General features: G+C 39.2%; 1 protein-coding gene across 1 annotated transcript; it reads right to left on the bottom strand.

The window, feature by feature from the left end:
• Positions 1-13,544: 13,544 nt before the first annotated feature.
• col10a1a (collagen, type X, alpha 1a) lies at positions 13,545-19,706 on the bottom strand. Its single transcript, XM_010906166.2, has 3 exons — positions 19,606-19,706; positions 19,181-19,325; positions 13,545-15,409 (listed from the first exon to the last, which is right to left on the bottom strand). The coding sequence occupies exons 1-3, from the start codon at positions 19,609-19,611 to the stop codon at positions 13,563-13,565; spliced, it is 1,998 nt and encodes a 665-aa protein (XP_010904468.2). The 5' UTR covers positions 19,612-19,706; the 3' UTR covers positions 13,545-13,562.
• Positions 19,707-19,965: the final 259 nt, after the last annotated feature.

Genomic DNA, 19,965 nt, shown 5'->3' on the forward strand with positions numbered 1-19,965 from the left:
CCCCATTGTTGATGATAGAACAAAGATACAGCATTAAAGTTGTGATTTAGGGTTTGGCTGACCGCCACTATTTGGAATAAAAATTAATCTAACTTTGCAAATTCCCTAAAATTTAGGAGGTTAATCAAGACACTGTTTTTCATGAGGTAGTTTGGCCGTTACCTGTAAAAATTCTAAAGTTGTTTGCTTTAGCTATGCTAATACAATTGCCCTGGTGGTTGCAACAGGTAAACCACTGCACATGGGCTGGAGTTTTTGACTCCTACAATTTAGTTGCACAGTTTATCCCCTGGGGGCCAAACAATTTAGTTAGGCATGTGCCAAGAAACTACAGGATATTCTAAATGCATGATAGCCAATTTCACAGACCTGTGTGATGGTACTGTGGCAAAGACAAATTTGAGAGCTGTTTAGCTATGTGGTAAAATTTGTTAATGGGTTATATGGTTTATAATTCCTTCGCACAAGCGACCGTGTTGCATATTGATGTCTTTGTATTTGTGAATGTTCGTGTTTTTAACTTGTTCACTTTGTTTTGATGAATATACAGGATGCAACTCCTTATCGAATGGATTATAGATCCATCCCTACTACCAATTCTCTATTTTTCATGTCTGTCCTGAAAAGATGGCCAGTGTGGGTTCAGGATGGCGCCTCCTGTAGCCTTATTTGTCATTGTTCTGCATTCACTCATGGTGTCATTTTCCATTGACTTAATGAAGTGAAGGCAGGGGGGATGAATGATATGATAATTGATTATGATTGGAAAGAGTTGAGCTTAGGGCTCAAGGCAAATCAAATTGGTATTTATAAGGAGTTTTGTGAAAAAAATAGTTTTTCCTGTTTGCATAGCTATAACGGAGCATTGGCATCTGTTATGTTTTACATTTTCCATTTACAGGATGTTTTTAATTGGTTTATTTGGAAATTGTTTTGTTTGATGTAAGGTCTAACATTTTAATGGTTGAATAGTATAGATCTAACCATTTCTGATTTGGCTAAGCAAAGTCAAGTCTGACAATTTGATTCCACTGCTAGCTGCTATCGGGCATTAATATAGCACAAGGAGTCATAAAACAACCAAGCCAGTTCTGGATGGGAAAGGAACTTTGACATAGACTTTTATGGAAACTTGTCTGAATAGAGTGTACACTTCACTCTTATGATGGAACTTCTGAGATCCACAAGTTTTCAGGACTGATCTATGGTCTTCATTGTTGGGAGTTGACAGAACCAGACCCAGTGGATGAAAGTCTGATGGTATGTTGAACCACACTAATCGTTGCTTTGTAGTTATACTTTCAACAGATCAGGACATCACAACCCCTTTTCTGATGATACATCACGTCACTGACTGGACACAGACAACTGAGTGTGAGTACCAGCAACATGTTCAAGAAGGACTTCTACAACCACATTGGTTGAATCTGTTTCGAATTTTCCTGACCACTCACATGGCAGAACGATGCCAGGGTCAGATCACTTGGCTTCACACTCCATTTATAGATGTATCGTTGACCGCGAGATGAGGAGAATCCACCTGAGTCCTGAAGGACTCCAAATACTACAGGTCAGAGTACCACGGGCCAGTTGACTGGAAAGGTCACAGGGTCCCAACACAGTGGAAGACACTGTTGTGGTGTTAATCTTGATTAAGTGAAGTGTTGGAAACTCACTGTTCCATTATACACCTACACTGACTTGTTAGGACAACCAGGCAATTTGCTGGGTCCACATCACACTGACTGCAATAACTGATTTTGGAACTTTCATCACTGATGCAAGACAAAGAAAACTGAAGACAAGAACTGAAGGACACTTGATTGGAAACTAACTTCTTTCCTTACAACCTAAGATTTTCCTAAATAAACTGATGTGGTGATTTCATATGTATGAAGGTTTGTTTCTCGCAAGACAGGTGGGAAACTCTATACGATGACAATCCCAATATTGGACTTCGGCGTATTTGTGATGATGCTTAATTATCTACATTAAGATGGCTATCAGGGTTTGTTTGGACAGTGAATTGTTCCCTATTATAGATGGTCCCTGACAAAGGTAGATGTTTTCCCTATTTTAAAGGTTGAAATCTGTCACAGGTACAACAGGATATGCATAAGTCTTTTGTATGATTTTGTCGCATGGATCATGATACGGACAAGGGGGGTTTTGATTGTTCAATGGACTTTGGGGGAAATGTTTTAATCATGATGTCATGTTGAGTCTGGTTTTCTGCTGAACACCGTTAACACTGATAATAACCTGTTGATGTCAATGTTTCTTGACCTTTATAATCTGAGGTGGGGACAGGATTGATGACTGTCATACATTGAGTTATGTGTCGGAGTGTGGTGTGTCAATTGTCTTGTTTACATTCATTTTCATTTGAGGAACAATAGGACCTGATTGGTCAGATACTCATTTTGTTCTTTCATTTTAGTCATTTGTAACATATGCGTATGGGCCTTTTCTTTTCATTAGGAATTGAATTGTAATGTTTTATCAAACATGTAATGTTTTTCTTTAAATGTTTGATAGGGGGGACTGTAGAATCTGAGCATTAACAATTACAATATGAATGTACGTTTCATTGGAAGTGAATGTGCCTAGATAATGAGAACAACAGAAACACCTCTGTTTAGATTATCTCTCAGTAGGTAGCGCTCTAATGACAGGAATGTTTACGATGGCCATATGGCATGGGGGTTGACTCCTAAAAAGTTAGAAACGCCCTTAATGTATAGGCTAGCTGGTAACCAACATTACAGTGAGAAGAGATTGACTGAGATGAGATTGAGGTTGTGTAAGGAAGACCAGGTCCGTAACCTCATGAACAAGACTTTCTAATGCTGCAATAAATAATATACTTTCTCTCTCCCTTGACAAACGGGTATGCTAATTATTACAACCACTATACGAAACGGCCGATTTCTAACAGTAATCACGTTAATGTCACGCCTGATCATGCTATAAACTGCTAATTCGATTGAATTAGGTAACAATAAAGTTTCAAAAAGACCTTTCAAAAAGGTCCAATATGTATTCGCTGTTACCACGGACATATGTATATTTGCATATTATCATCCTGATAAAAGCAGCTGGCCACATAAAACTGGACAATGTAGCTTTAATAGGTTGTGCCCGTGGCACAACCTACATCCTACTCAATATAATGGCATGATATATTTGATTGATATTAAATTCTCAGTAAAAAGTGCAAAGCAGTTTTTCTAAATCAAAAGCACATCATGCTCTTTTTCTAAACAAATTGATGTTCTAAATTGGGCTAGTTTTGGGATTAGAAAAAAAACTTTGAGGTATTAAGTCCATTCAAATCTATAGTTTCTAGGAGGCTACATAATTCGAGAAAGATAAGAGACAACATTGACCACTGACCAACAGTAGCAACCTGGCAATAGATGTTAACGATATTTCAGTTGCACACCACACTTATTTTGCATAAATGGTGAATAAAAAATACCAGTAGCCCAACTTACGGACAATAGAAAGGAAAAAGTTATTTCAGTATCTCATTATGGCCACTCTGGATAAGGCATGTCAGATTGCTTATGTTTATGCATAGTCTGCTTGATAAATTCAGGCCTATTCAGTTTTTGAATGGATGTTGGGAGTAACGTTTTGTTATGATTGTTAAATCCGATTATAAAAACATGACTTGAGTTGTGGCTGTTTTGTCCAGCCTGCACGGACCTGGCCCAACTCCTTCGGTTTAACACCTTGCGTCTATTTATTCTATCGGCAACTAGCTACGGTGAAATCTATATTTTTCATATCTTGTAAAGGCTTATGCCTACTATTGAGGCAGACTGGCACAAACCCCCTTTACCAGTCCTCCACCTGATTACGCACAAAACTGAAAATAGGCCACATGCTAACGACATAAATTCTCTGGCTAAATAGTTCCCAAAGCAACCCAATTATGTTTCCATAACGGACAAGGGAGCACTGAAACTCGTTTGTGTGCTACGTGATTGACAACCCTCATTTGACGATTTCTTCTCAATTGTCCAATCAAAGTGTTCCAAGCATAGAACACACAGTCCAATGTGGACAGCTCTATCTATACACACAACTTCAAACCATCCAAATGCAATGTGTTTTTTTTTAAGTATCTATAAATATCTGAAATGATCAGTCTATAATTTTATCTGTCCAAGGATGTTAGGGACAAAATTGTAGACCTACACAAGGCTGGAATGGGCTACAAGACCATCGCCAAGCAGCTTGGTGAGATTATTCGCTTGGAAGAAACACAAAAGAACAGTCAATCTCCCTCTGTCTGGGACTCCATGCAAGAGCTCCCCTCATGGAGTTGCAATGATCATGAGAACGGTGAGGAATCAGCCCAACCGGGAGGATCTTTTCAATGATCTCAAGGCAGCTGGGACCATAGTCACCAAGAAAACAATTGGTAACACACTACGCCGTGAAGGACTGAAATCCTGAAGCGCCCGCAAGGTCCCCCTGCTCAAGAAACACATGTACAGGCCGTCTGAAGTTTGCCAATGAACATTTGAATGATTCAGAGCCAAACTAGCTCTTTGGCATCAACTGAACTTGCAGCGTTTGAAGGAGGAGGAATGCTGCCTATGACCCCAAGAATACCATCCCCACCGTCAAACATGGAGGTGGAAACATTATGCTTTGGGGGGGGGTGTTCTGCTAAGGGGCCAGGACAACTTCACCGCATCAAAGAGACGATGGACGGGGCCATGTACCATCAAATCTTGTGTGAGAACCTCCTTCCCTCAGCCAGGGCATTAAAAATGGGTTGTGGATGGGTATTCCAACATGACAATGATCCAAAACACATGGCCAAGGCAACAAAGGAGTGGCTCAAGGAGAAGCACATTAAGGTCCTGGAGTGGCCTAGCCAGTCTCCAGACCTTAATCCCATAGAAAATCTGTGGAGGGAGCTGAAGGTTCTAGTTGCCAAACGTCAGCCTCGAAACCTTAATGACTTGGAGAAGATCTGCAAAGAGGAGTGGGACAAAATCCCTCCTGAGATGTTTGCAAACCTGGTGGCCAACTACAAAAAACATCTGACCTCTGTGCCAACAAGGGTTTTGCCACCAAGTACTAAGTGATGTTTTGCAGAGGGGTCGAATACTTATTTCACTCATTAAAAAGCAAATCAATTTATAACATTTTTGACATGCGTTTTTCTGGATTATTTTGTTGTTATTCTGTCTCTCAGTGTTCAAATAAACCTACCATTAAAATTATTGGGTGAAGTGATTGCCAGTTGATGAGCAGGAAGGGGATAAATGGACACTGAAAAATTAAGTAGCCTAACCATAACAAAACGCAATACAGGAAATGCGTGAAATAACCCACTAAAGAAGAATATTGCATAGAAAATAAATTTTGAAAAATGGTAAAAATGTAAACACGCTACAACATTTCCTGATATTCCATGACTTGGAATAAAACAATTATAAAATCTCCAGACGTTCCATGTCTGGAATATACTTTTTAAAATCCCATGATATTCCAGAAATTCTATGACCAGTGGGAACCCTGTTCTCAGCAACCAGTAACCAGGAAAAAATACTTCCTTGTGACTGCAAAATGAGCCCCTAAGCTCTCCAATTGATTTTCAGTAGAATTGTTAAAACTTCTCCATCCGGGTCATGGCACCAAACTGTTAGCTGTTTCGCATAGTGGTTGAAATAATGATAGAGTACCTGGTTGTCAAGGGAGAGAGTAATTCAATTATTTATTGCAGCATTTGATAGTCTACTGTTCATGATGTTGACTCAAGCTCATCTCACTCAATCTCTTCTTTAAGAACTTCTGGTTGTCCTCTCCTTTATAGACATTGCAGGACCTAATACACATCACAGTACTGTAAGCCCATTGGCTAATTACTGTCGCGATTTTAATGAACGTGAGCTCCTGTGTACAGATAAACAGATGTTCTTTTAGTTATCTAAACATAAACAAGCATACATTCATACACTTCAATATAGTGAAAAGGCTCTGAGATGCTGGCCTTCTTGGCAGAGTTTTTCCTCTGTCCAGTGTCTGTGTTCTTTTGCCCCATTTTAATCTTTTGTTTTTATTGGCCAGTCTGCGATATAGCTTTTTCTTTGCACCTTTGCAAATGCCTAGAAAGCCTCAACTCTGCCGTAGTTATTCCATTGAAAATCAGCCATTTCCAGCTATAATAGTAACTTACCACAATGTGTACAGTGTCAACACTTTTTTTCTGATACATTTTATGTTATTTTAATGGAAAACAAGTACATTCCTAAATGACCCCAAACTTTTGAATGGTTGTGTACATCTGAAGGTGGAGCATTTGACAACAGTATTAAGTGGCAGAGCTCTGGACCACCAACTCTAGAAAGATGAACAGGAGCAAGAAATACTCCCCATCACTACTTTGGAGGTGCTAGAGGATTTCAATGAAAGACTTTTTGAGAAATGAATGGTACACTTTTTATTGTAATTTTTGAAAATGTTTGAAGCGTTTTGCACATTTGTTGTAATTATTTACCATTAATATAACTTCTTTTAAAAATTTTACATCATAAATGCACATTTCAGGTAATTCTTGACTATTCAAACACCTTTATTATTAAAATATCTTTACCTAATAAAGTTGGCTTACTTAATAATTATCTTGTCTCTTAAAACTTTACGCAAACATATTTAATAGGACAAAACAGACAGTCTTTTTCCAGTTGTTGTTCAAATCAATCTTATTGTAAAGATTGTTGCTTGCTGATATATACACTGTCTACCTGGGGCGTGTCTACCTGGAAGGGATCACATTTCCACAAGAACCCAGATATTTCATTTGTTTTTCTCATTATCTAGGCACATTTAATTTACAATGAAACATACATTCATATAATTCCACAATTTAGCTGTAGAGCAGCCAGGAAGCACAATGCTTTGACATGCATCATTCAAACGTTGGCTGTAGATCAACCAGGAATCGCAAAGCATTGACAGGCATCGTTCAAACGTCGGTTGTAGAATGGCCAGGAAGCGCCAATCTTTGATATTTGTTGTTCAAACAATACCATCGACTGATGGTAAAATTTGAACAAGTGACATCTTGCCAATGTTAAAACGATCTCCATACAACATAGAGATAATTTATTGAGTATACGTTGGGCTGAAATTGGTAAGACATATGTCTGCTATCTGGGATGTTGTAATGTGAGATTATCGAAACCTTTGTGTGATGTACTGTATACATTATATAGAGCTACAGTGCCCTCCACTAATATTTGGTAAATATCAGCAAAAGGGGGAAAGAACCAAAAATAGAGTAATGATGTGTGACCAAAAGTTTTGACATGCATAGATCAGTAAATGGCCATAAGGAAGTAGTTCAGCGGTTGAAATTGACCATTTTCACAATCAGGGCAATAATTAAGAGGATTAAAGCAACTGGAGATGTTAACAATCGGCCTGGAAAATACCTAAGAATCTGCAAGGAACATAGGTGGAGAATTGCAGGCATCAGTTGAGTCTTGGGGTCAGAAAGTCTCCAAAATGACAATCAGACACCCTCTACATAACTATGCTTAGTTTAGGAGGGTTTTCATAAAAAAAAATATTTGCTGTCATCAAACTCAAGCACCTACAGTTTGCCAAACATTACTGGAAATTTCAGTGGGACCGGGTCTATATTTAGATATGACCACAATAGAGCTTTTTGGAAACACCAGAGGCGGCTAGGCAGAAAGATAGCCATGCAGAAAAGTACCTCATCCCCACTGTGAATTATTGAGGGGGATCTTAGATCTTGTGGGGCGGTTTTTCTTCTAAAAGCCCTGGACAGCTTGTAACTGTATCATGGACTGAAGGAACTAAAAAGTACTGAAGGAACTAAAAAATGGCAATTGTATTTTTATATTTTAAATGATTCTTCACTATCTGGTAAAGCCATTTATGTACTCCCTGTCCTTCCTAGCCTATACTCTGTGTGTAGTACAGTGGATAAAGGTTACCCCTTCGAGTGGTACTGAGTGGACAGAAAATTAGGCAGGAGAACCTATGACCTACGTGATCTTTTAATATCTAATTATCTGACTCCATTTTGTTTGTTAACAATCATAATTGACTATATGTCAATTATGTCAATATTGACATATACTCAATATGCTGGAAGTTCTAATCTTTCATCACAAGAAAGGTAGCTAATCTTTCATCACAAGCCAAATATTTAAAAAAATAATCTACGTTATCCTCAAAGCTCCTCATATGTCAAGGACAGAAGACAAGGGATCAATGTAGGGATTGTGACCAGTCTGGTCACTTCGATTACGTATGCATGTGTGCCTATATCAATTTCCATAAAATGTATTCCAATCAAGTAATAACTTTACAATACAAAACAGTTACATACCAACAATATTCAATGTCATCCCAACTAGTCTAAAAGTCTACAAAAAATATATAAGTCAAGCTTCAGTATTTATCCCAACCAGACAAACCGAATCCAAACTCCCCCATTCGATCTATAATAGGATCACCTCACCTAGGCTAAAACAATGAAAACAAAGAAAGCAGCATTCACATATTTACATATATTCAATTAGCACCATCCAAAGCTAGACACTTGCAGGATTCTTCATCCTGTAAACATTTACCTGTAACAAACTATCCATAATGTGCAGCATTGAGCCCTATTGGAGAGTTCCCTTTATGGGAAACATTAAAAGACCAAACAAATGTCATATTTCTACTTTATTGATATATCCATCCTCATACCTGGTTCGTCTGAGCAGATGGGGCTACCTTGAACCCCACCGTGAATGTCAGTTCCTATCAGGAAGCAAATTAGTTGAGACAAAACGGCACCTTCACAAACCTTCCAAAACACATTGTGGAATCTGAGCATTAACAATTACAATGTGAATGTACGTTTCATTGGAAGTGGATGTGGCTAGATAATGAGAACAACAGAAACCTATCTGTTGTTCTCATATGGGTCACGACCTAGATGGTTAGAGATTTAGATTGTACCAGAAATACTGGTCCTGAGACCAAGCTGGCTGCGTGCACCCGCAAGGGAGTCGGTCTTTGTTCCTGTTTCTTATGATCAGCTGAAAAGTTTCCTTGGTAATAGCCAAGATTATTTAATTGAATATTACATGTAGTTTGAAAAGCATTTTGATGGTATATAGCATGTTTTAATAGGCATTCGAAATGAATTGTGAATTGTGAATTGTTCTGTCATGCTTGAACATGTTTTAATGGGTATTCAAGAAATAACCTGTTTTGTTGTGCTTTGTCGTGTACTTATGTAATTTTGAGTCAAACGTATGGATTGCGTTGATGATTATGTTTAAAACTGTAAGGGCTCAAGGCAGGTCTCATGACAATGTAAGTAGGCCTTAACCAAGGCCCACCATGTGGTACCCGACTGTTGCGTACTGAGCTGTTCGCTAGCACAAGTGGATACATCTGAAACCTAGTGATGAATTGGAAATTGGTACAGTGATTTTCTAAACTGGTATAATAGTCTCATGGTTGTCTTACAAAAAGTTAAAATATTGTGTTTCTCTCTCCTTATATATTATATAAGTGGCAGAATGAAGAATCCACATGGTCTTTAACGTTAAGTAGACACGCTGTGTCCCATTAGGACTGAATTTGAATCCAATATAGTCATAGCCTATAAAAGAGGGTAAAACAGCTAAAGCGAGTTTACTCCACACAATAAAATCAGATGTATTTTAAATGCTGAATTGAGTTTGGTTAAATAATATAGTTTCTCTTATTTATAGTTACCAATGATAACTGGGATAATACTTGTGTTTTAAAACAGACACCTGAAACTCGTTAATGGAGTTTCAATTCTAAAATGGTAAATTGACTAATGAACAAATAAGGTATTGGTGTAACAGTGTTTAAGGCCTACATTGAGTTTACTTTGGATTACTTATTGTACCTTGACTTTAGTGACGTCATACAACTGTTTTCTGTCTACATTGCCATTCTTGAGAGTTTTCTTAATTTCCACCTAAATGTTGAGTTGTTGTGTAGATAATGATAAGCAAATTTTTACAAACTGCAAAAATATCAGATGGGTTGAACACTAAATAAAAATCTTCAGTTAACGAAGGATGTCGGCTAAATTGATAGGATAGTCTGAGGACCATAAACAAACATTTGGCCTTTTTAATGGCTCACCATGAATGGGTGGAGGTCAGAGCTTCTGGAAGGGGGGCAGACCCACTGGGATGGCCCCTACCAACCTTTCCCATTAAATCAGAGTAGCTTTTTATGAAGGGTTACATTTGAGTGTTCAGACTGGTTTATTCTATGGTATAAGCATATTCCGTTTTGGAATAAACCAACATTAAGTGAAAGCTAAATATATTTTCCTCTCATTAGCTTAAATGTTGAAATGTATGATTTTGAAACAAACTGAAGTGAGGGTAGAGACCTAACGTCATCCCCCATTGTTGATGATAGGACAAAGAAAAAGCATAAAGTTGTGATTTAGAGCTTGGCTGACCACCCCTATTTGGACGAAAAATGAATGAATTCCCTAAATTTAGGAGGTTAATCAAGACATTGTTTGTGTATGTCATGAGGTAGTTTGGCCATTGTCCTGTAAAAATGCTAAATTTGTGTGCTGTAGCTATGCTAATACAATCGCCCTGGTGGTTGCAACAGGTAAACCACTGCACATGGGCTGGGGTTTTTCACTCCTACAATTTAGTTGCGCAGCTAATCCCCTAGGGGGCCAAACAATTTAGTTAGGCATGTGCCAAGAAACTACAGGATATTATAAATGCAAGTCCAATTTCACAGACCTGTGTGATGGTACTGTGGTAAAGTCACATTTGAGAGCTGTTTAGCTATGTCAGACAAATTTGTTAATAGGTTATATGGTTTATAATTCCTTCGCACTAGCGACCGTGTTGCACTTTGATGTCTTTGATGGTGTTAGTGAATGTTCGTGTTTTTTAACAAGTTCACTTTGTTTTGATGAATATACAGGATGCAACTTCTTATCGAATGGATTAGAAATCCATCCCTACTACCAATTCTCTATTTTTCATGTCTATCCAGAAGCAATGGTTCAGGATGGTGCCTCCTGTGGCCGTGTTTGTCATTGTTCTGCATTCACTCATGGTGTCACTTTCCACTGACTTAATGAAGTGAAGGCAGGGGGATGTATGATATGATAATTGATTATTATTGGAAAGAGGGCTCAAGGCAAATCAAATTGGTATTTATTTTTCCTGTTTGCATAGTTATAACGGAGCATTGGCATCTGTTATGTTTTACATTTTCCATTTACAGGATGTTTTTAATTGGTTTATTTGGAGATTGTTTTGTTTGAAGTAAGGTCTAACATTTAATGGTTGAATAGAATGGATCTAACCATTTCTGATTTGGCTAAGCAAAGTCAAGTCTGACAATCTTATTCCACTGCTAGTTGCTATTGGCATTAATATAGCACAAGGAGCCAAACATCAACCAAGCCAGTTCTGGATGGAAAAGGAACTTTGACATAGACTTTTATGAAAACTTGTCTGAATAGGGTGTACGCTTCACTCTTATGATGGAATTTCTGAGATCCACAAGTTTTCAGGACTGATCTATTGTCTTCATTGTTGGGAGTTGACGGAACAATACCCAGTGGATGATAGTCCGATGGACTGTTGAACCACACTAATCGTTATTTTGAAGTTAAACATTCAACAGATCAGGACATCACAACCCCTTTTCTGATGACAGAATGTCACTGACTGGACACTAACAACTGAGTGTGTGAGTACCAGCAACAAGTTCAAGAAGGATTTCTACAACTACACTGGTTGAATCTGTTCCAAATCTTCCTGACCACTCACATAGCAGAACGATGCCAGGGTCAGATCACTTGGCTTCACATGAGAATCATCGACAGTGAGATGAATCATCGACAGTGAGATGAATCATCGACTGTGAGATGAGAGGAGAATCCACCTGAGTCCTGAAGGACTCCACATACTACAGGTCAGAGTACCATGGGCCAGTTGACTGGAAAGGTCACATGGTCCCAACACAGTGGAAGACACTGTTGTGATGTTTATCTTGAATTAGTGAAGGGTTGGAAACTCACTGTTCCATAATACACCTACACTGACTTGTTAGGACAACCAGGCAATTTGCTGGGTCCACATCACACTTCTCCCTCGATTTAATACGGTTTCTACATTATTTGACCACTATACGTAACCGCCGATTTCTAACAACATCTTTCATTACACTACACGTGTCTCTGGTCATATGCTTTTATCAGCATGCCTTAATGACCCTATCTCATGGACCCATGAGATCACTCTGTTTTACAATTTGGTGCCAGGAAGCATAGATTGGAATGTGACCCTATTTGATAAAATGGGCTAATCTTTAGGACTAGTCTTATTATCTGAAGGTTAGCTATCCAACACCCACAACTTTAGTTTTTAGGATATAAACAAGAGAGGGGTTTGGGGAGGCTCTCTCTTTCATTTTCCTCACCTCTTCATGCCTATTTGCTCTTGCAAACATCTCAAAACTCCGGAGAACTATTATCTTTGATACTTGTACTCTTTTATATATTCCGTTCATTTGTTACTTGAATTCATTGACTATTTGGAATGATTCTAAAACGGGTCAAAATGTAGTTCCTTCAGGACCAGCAGATATTAAAGCAAAACCTAAATACCTCTGCTAGGATGCTTAAATTGGGCCATGGGTGGATCCCCTGACCCAAAACCCAGTTAGTTCTAGCAATGTTTACTCGTGTTACACAAACATTCACTCATATTACACCTTATTATGTACTTGCACAAAAAAAGGCTTGCAGTTATATTGCAGTTTAGTTGTTAAAGGAAAACTGTTGGTTAAATACAATATTTTACTAATAGCTAAATATCTACTGTATGTGATTAAAACATCCTCAGTGTTCTCTGTGCATTTTCATGGCCATTGCATTGTTTAAAAAAGCTCCCATTCAAAACAAAAATGTTTTCTTTAAACATAATTTATTTTGGTCAATTTGCATAATAGTGACATAATGAATCTTTGGGGATACAACAATATTGTTGGTAAACTGTTTCTTTGACAGTTTTTTTTTATGTGTTATATCTTTTATTTTGAATAATAATAGTCCATTTCACAATATTCAAGTCATGTACAACGAACAGGGTGTACAGAAACTGTCTACTTTTTGTAATTAAATCACATAATCAAGGATGTACAAAAACAGACATGAACAAAAATGTGTATCCCTTGCTGCAATCAGTTAAAAAAGGAAACATTAATACATTTTCAGGACACAACATACCTACATTTCACACATTTCCTCCAATCAAAAATTAGAATATTCAGAATAATTGGTATATTTGTTGGTTGCATTCACATCCCTGATAACCTGTTATATAAATTAAATCCTTCCTCTTAGCACCCGTTTATTAGATTTTTCAAGTTGAGATGCTTCCATTCCTCAAAAAAGAGATCTACCTGGTTGGGACTGACAGAGTCTACTTGTTTAAGAAAGAGCTTGTGGATTTGTGTGGTTATTAGGTGATAACGTATCACGTTGAAGCAATAAGAAAGCCAGAGAAAGTGCAGTGGACATTCTCAGCAGCAAAGACCCCATTGGCCTCTTCATCTGGGATCTGAAGGTAGACTGTGTCGTTCACATCAAGCATAAGAACAGTGCTACCAGACATTTGGTCAAGGAAGCCCTTGTTGTACTCATCATAGCTAAAGATGACCGGTTTGTCATTCTTGTACAAAGCCACCAGAGCATGAGCCCCATTAACATGAATGGTGTATGAGAAGTAGTAGACACCAGGTACCTGGCAAGTGAACTGACCTGTGGTAGGGTCATAGTGATTCTCTGCATTGTACACTTCATTATCAAACTTAATAGGTTCTCCAGATGGAGGATAAGGAGTTGACAGAAAAACTGAGAAAGCAGACACAGGGGCCTTGACAAGAGTTGGCATCATGACCTCACCAATTTCCATGCCCTTCTCAAAAATGACCTCACCGGGAGGACCAGGAGGGCCTGGAGGTCCAACAGGGCCTTGACCTCCATCCTTACCATCAGCACCAGGGAGGCCAGGAGGACCTTGAGGGCCAGGGATTCCCTTAGCAGCCAGTCCAGCTGGGCCAGGTGTGCCAGGGAGACCAGGGTGTCCTTTAAGTCCAGGTGCTCCTGCAGGACCAGCAGGCCCAACAGGTCCTCTGGGACCTGGGGCTCCAGTAGCTCCAGCTTCACCTGTCTCACCATTGCGCCCTGGGAAGCCTTTGGGCCCAGCAGGTCCTGGGACACCTGGAGCACCGGTTGCACCTGTGTGGCCAGTGTCACCTTTGTTACCTGGAGCTCCAGTTTCTCCTCTGGCACCAGCTGGACCAGCTGGCCCTGGATAACCTTGCTTGCCCTGGAAACCTTGTGCGCCCTGATCTCCTTTATATCCCTTTGGCCCCTGGGGCCCAACTGCACCTGTATCACCTTTAGGACCCATACCTCCAGTATCTCCCTGAAAGCCTCTTGCACCCTGAGAACCGGCGGGACCCATGGGTCCAGTAGCGCCAGTAGCACCAGTGAATCCCTGTGGTCCTGGCTCACCCTTCTGACCGGTTGTACCTGGGCTTCCTACTACTCCTCTCTCACCCTTCTCTCCATTTGCTCCTGGCTTACCATATCCAGGGATACCAGGTGCCCCAGTTGCTCCAGTTGGACCCTGATGACCTTTAGGACCAGCTGGACCAGGCATACCTGGAGCCCCATTATCACCTGGTTTTCCAGGTAGACCAACTCCAGGAGCTCCAGGGTGGCCTTTAGCACCTGGCAACCCCATGGGACCAGGTGTCCCATCCCTACCAGGTGTCCCTGACTTTCCTGCCTCACCTGGGATTCCTGGCTTACCTGGCTTTCCAACCCCAGGTGATCCTGGCTCCCCTGCTGGTCCCATAGGTCCAATAGCCCCTGTTTCACCTGGGGCACCTTGGATTCCCACTCCTCTATCCCCCTTAGCTCCTGGCAAACCAGGCACACCATGATGTCCCTTAGGACCCGTCTCCCCCCTTGGTCCCATTGCTCCAGGCTGACCGGAAGGTCCTGGCTTGCCAGTGGAAGAAATGCCTGCAGGTCCTGGGCTTCCGGCTGGTCCTGGCATACCCCTGGGACCCTGAAATCCAGCTGCACCTGGCTCTCCTTTCTCACCAGGCAGGCCAGGAACACCAGGTTTACCAGGCCCACCTGGGGAGCCGGGTTTTCCAGGTGCAGAGTAGCCAGCAGGTCCGGGTGGCCCTGCAGGGCCCTCGGGTCCGGGAAGTCCAACAGCACTTTCCCCTGGGGGACCTGGTGGGCCAGTGGGGCCCTCTGGGCCAGGCTCACCTGGGGCACCGGGCTCTCCTGCCACTGACACCACTGTGAGGAAATAGAAAAAAATGACAAATGAGGGATCTCATTTCTCTACTGGTAAAAAAAAGAGTAACGGCTACTATTGTCATAGAAGAGTAGGAGCTGAGATTTCTATTCCAGTAGTTAATAGGATTACTTATAAAAGTCCACATTGTTGTTCAGAAGGGAATAGAAATGGGAGGTTGAAATGTTGTGCACTTCCAATAAAAATCTGTGACTTCATAGCCACATGGACTGTCAAGGTATGACAAGACCACTAGATCACTCAAGGAATATAATGGGGCCACTTTTAATGTGAAATTATATTTTGTGCCTATATTTTGTTTGAGTTGATGAATGCCGGACATTTTGGACCTAAAAGTGAAGTGAACATTTTTCTAGAGTAACTAGCCTCTTTTTTGACATGTGTTTAGCCTCTGTTGATGAAAACATCTGTGCTGATGTATGAGTGCTAATGTATAAGGTGGGTAATCTGTCCAGATGACCTGTCCCTCAATGCCATTCCATTCAGATTGATATTGTGATGAAGACAAAGGGAGTCCTTTTATTTCCTATTAATGTGGCCAGATGAAACAGACTTTAAACAATATCTCTCCCTGGTTAAATGCAGAGGCTTAGTTTACAATAATAACAAGAAAAGGAACCAGGAAAGGCTAGTTTGGCCATCCCACGATTAGAAAGGATGAATGTTGTTACCCTCACTGGAGTCAAACCGGGGCCTCCCATGTGACAGCCTGTGTCTTTAACCACTACGCCACACTTGTGTCAAATATCAGTATAGCGTCTCGACATCAGATCATTTTGTCACAAATTAATATGACGCCAAGTTTGAATATTTCGCCAGACACCATTAAGCATTGTGTTAAACTGACTAACGTTTCTTATTAAGTTTACTTTCACCACAAATTAAATCTATGAATTGTATGGCTTTTGCCACTGGACGTTTTAACAGCTTATTAGCCAGTAATAGGCTTACTAGTATTTAGTAACTTACAACTTGGAATTGTCATAAGAATTGAGCAAATTGCAAGCGAGCTGAACTTCACACTGTCAAAGCTATTTAATTTCATGGCATAACAACATTAGTTTTTCTTTCATTTGTGAATGACATTGATGCAATAGCTATCAATATAGCTGATGATAACTGACTTTTTCATTATGTAAAAAGGCAAGAGAATCAGCAAATGTTTTGTCTACCCTGAACAAATCCTATTGCATAATTTCATTTCATGGCACTACAATGTTAATTTTTTAATTTCAATCGTGAATGATATAGATGCAATAACTATCTATATAGGTGACGATAACTGACTTTTTCGTCAAGTGAAAACACGAGAGAATCGTGTGAACCCAACCTCTTTTACTGGGCAAGAAGTTGAGATCTACTGTATATTTCCTAGTGAAGGTTGTAGCCAGCAAGGTTTTTGTCTATTCTGAACAAATTCTAATGCATAATTTGTATTGATCGTGGCACAGGTCACAGGTCCCTTGCCTGGCAGTCTGCATCACTAACCACTACCCAATGTAACAAGGGTCAGTCAGTCTGTCTGTCTGTCTGTTTTTTGCCTCTGCTTATGATGTCAGGCAAAAAAAACTTTTGAGGCTCACCCAAATAATAACAGATATGGGTTATTTAACTGTAATTGACAGTTAAAGTAAAATATGGTAACAAAAGCACACATTATTTATAGACACTACTTTATAGGACCTGTTCAGGACTTTTTTAATTATATGAGCTGCAGAATGAACCCGATTAATTTAATCTATTGAAAGGTAACATAAGAGAATCATAAAATGAGTCTCTTTCTTTAGCAAATTATATTTGACTTACTGGTGGGCTACTATTCCCATTATATAGGTTAAGAAAAATCTAATATATTACAAAAAAGAGAACATCAACAAGATAACAAGGACATAACACGAACAGTACAAGTTGTCCGTTAAACACATTGGCATTTTACACATTATTTCAAATTGGTTAAATCTGTAGAAAGCACTCAAGCTCCAATACTGAACTTTCCTTTTTCAAATTATAATATGAAAATAAATGCTAATTCAGAAACAAATTCTATAATACTGGATCCAGTGATTGAAAGTTTTAACTGGTCATCCAAAAAGCATGCAACTGTTGAATCAGTGCTCTAACTGGTCCTCCTATTTTTTGCAAAATTGCTGATAAATTCTGCTGAAATCTCTGTCAAATCTATTGACAGAAATACAGATGCATCTTTTATTTTAATTTTTTTTATATCTATGAAAATATTTATGCCTGAAAGCTACAAAGTCTTTACATTTACTTTTGTTTCTTACTGGCAAGTCAAACAAATGTATACTAGTTTGGGTTCTGGTGGTGTACAACAGTTGAATTAAGCTCTGTGTTTATTTTTAATATATGATAAATCAATTTGTACATGAACAATACTAAATACAGATAATAACCCATCAGTCCAAGAATTATAACAAGTTTACTGTTAAATGTGAAGGGTTGTTTAGTTGGAGTGACATAAATAAGAAGTGCACTTACAGCGTGCTTACTGCCTGAAACACTCAGCCATTGGATAAAGATCCAGATCCTAGTAGCAAATGACCTGGTCTCATTGGAATACGTAAAGTATTATATGTAAATCTATGGCACCCGATTTCATATGATATGTTATGTTGCATTATCTTACTTTACAATTCGCTATCAAAACATATAATACATTATTGATTGGCTACAAAATTAAGGATTGGCTAAAATGTATGATGTAACGAACACTACTAAAACATATCATATATTACAAATTTACACAAAACATCCAAATTGTGTCTTGAACCAGCGACATTCTGATGGACGTCCTACCTATGCAAGGACAACAGATTATGGTGGACGAGTAACGGCCTTACCAAGTTCGCTACAATATGTAATAAATGCATTTTAATGTTACTGTTAACGAGCGCTTGACATTAACTTTTTTGCTCACCAGCCACTGTGGCTAGTGGTTTTCCAAAGTTACTAGCCACTCAGCATTTTCACTAGCCACCATTTTGTTGTTGGGGACTTACGTTTTATTTGATAAAATGTGACTATGGTTATGCAAAATCTTAGCCAGTCTTGTTCACTGGTTCAGTCACTATTAGGCAAAGGTGGTACCCCACTCTACCAGACACCTCTCTGTGAAATACTTATATAATGTGGCTACACACTTGAAAAATACTATTCTAGTGTTAAATCTGACCTGTTGTCCGTGTCCACTTAAGCAGCTAATGCACGCTACAATGTCCTCCCTAAATCAACCAAAATATGCAAGCAATATATTTATTCTTAACATAACCTAGAACTATTAACATGTTATTTAAAAAGAAATATGAAATCACCCATCAGCTATATAATTAATGTTACTCTCAATGTTACTTTACCTAAAGATATGTATGTTACAAATTCGGCTGTCAAAGACTTTTCATATAATAGTTTACATAGTCCAATGAGACAAGGTTGCATGTCTATACAACACACCCTCAAAGCCCGTAAATGCTAATATTTTAAATAAGAGAACTGTTTGAATTAACTGCCACCTATTTTATGCATGGGTTTTCCTCTGCAAGAAATACGCTTTGAAATCCTGAACATTGAATTGTCAGTGTCAAAAGTAGCCAATGTATATTTTTTGGGTGAAATGTAGAAGAGGCTATAGCTGAGTGGTTGCATTGACCATCAAAACCATATCAAAGGTATTTCAAAGACACATCACATTAAGTATCATACTTGACAATGTAGAATAAGATGTTGGTTCTTACCATGGCTCTTTACAGAGTAAGGCTGGTAATGCGGAGCCTTCATCACCTTCTTCACTACATATGAACCACTACCATGAACAACCGTCAAGGCCACAAGGAGAAGGAAGATGCTCAAAACGTGTACTTCCATTTTCTGAGGTAAAATCTGCAAATGAAACAGGAATATATTTATAATACTATTTTTTCTCCCTGCATTCCAGTTTATTTGTAAGTACTACATTCTGAAATCCATTTGAAATATTAGGCTCAGATCTCTTTAAATTTCTTTTCAAGAACTTTGGTAACCCTGATTGGTTCTAGTAAGGCACCAACATCTCTTCCACCTTTCCCATACTTGTTAATCTCAGTGGGAGTCAGGCAATGGAAGGGCCCTAGTGTTCACTATCTCATGAAATGAAGAGGATAGCAAGCAGGATCACACATACCGGCATGCAGTTCTGTGAGTGTGACTTCCAAAAAGGGGTAAAAAAAAATTCTTCAGCACCACTGTCCTCTTATGCCACAGTATATCCTTAGGTTAGGAGCAAGTTGGAGAATCTGCTGCCTGTCAGTACGGTGATGTGTGTATTTATACCATATCTTCCCCTAGCACCAATAAAAAAAGCCCCCACCACACAAGTACCTCCCTTTTCAGAGCTAAGCTGTAATTAGTTGACAGATCTGCCCAGTGCAGGCATGTTACATCAGGATGTCTATGTTCTTTGAATATTTAGACACATGATTATAACTTATTTTAGTCTTCCTGGCAAAAGAAAAACAGGTTTAGACACTAAAACATTAAATGT

This window comes from Esox lucius, chromosome 15, assembly GCF_011004845.1.
Source record: "Esox lucius isolate fEsoLuc1 chromosome 15, fEsoLuc1.pri, whole genome shotgun sequence".
NCBI lineage: Eukaryota > Metazoa > Chordata > Actinopteri > Esociformes > Esocidae > Esox > Esox lucius.

Coding starts and splice junctions, on each gene's coding strand:
- col10a1a (XM_010906166.2), bottom strand. Junction 15,410..19,180: donor TTACTCTGTAAAGAGCCATG/GTAAGAACCAAC, acceptor ATTTCCTCACAG/TGGTGTCAGTGGCAGGAGAG.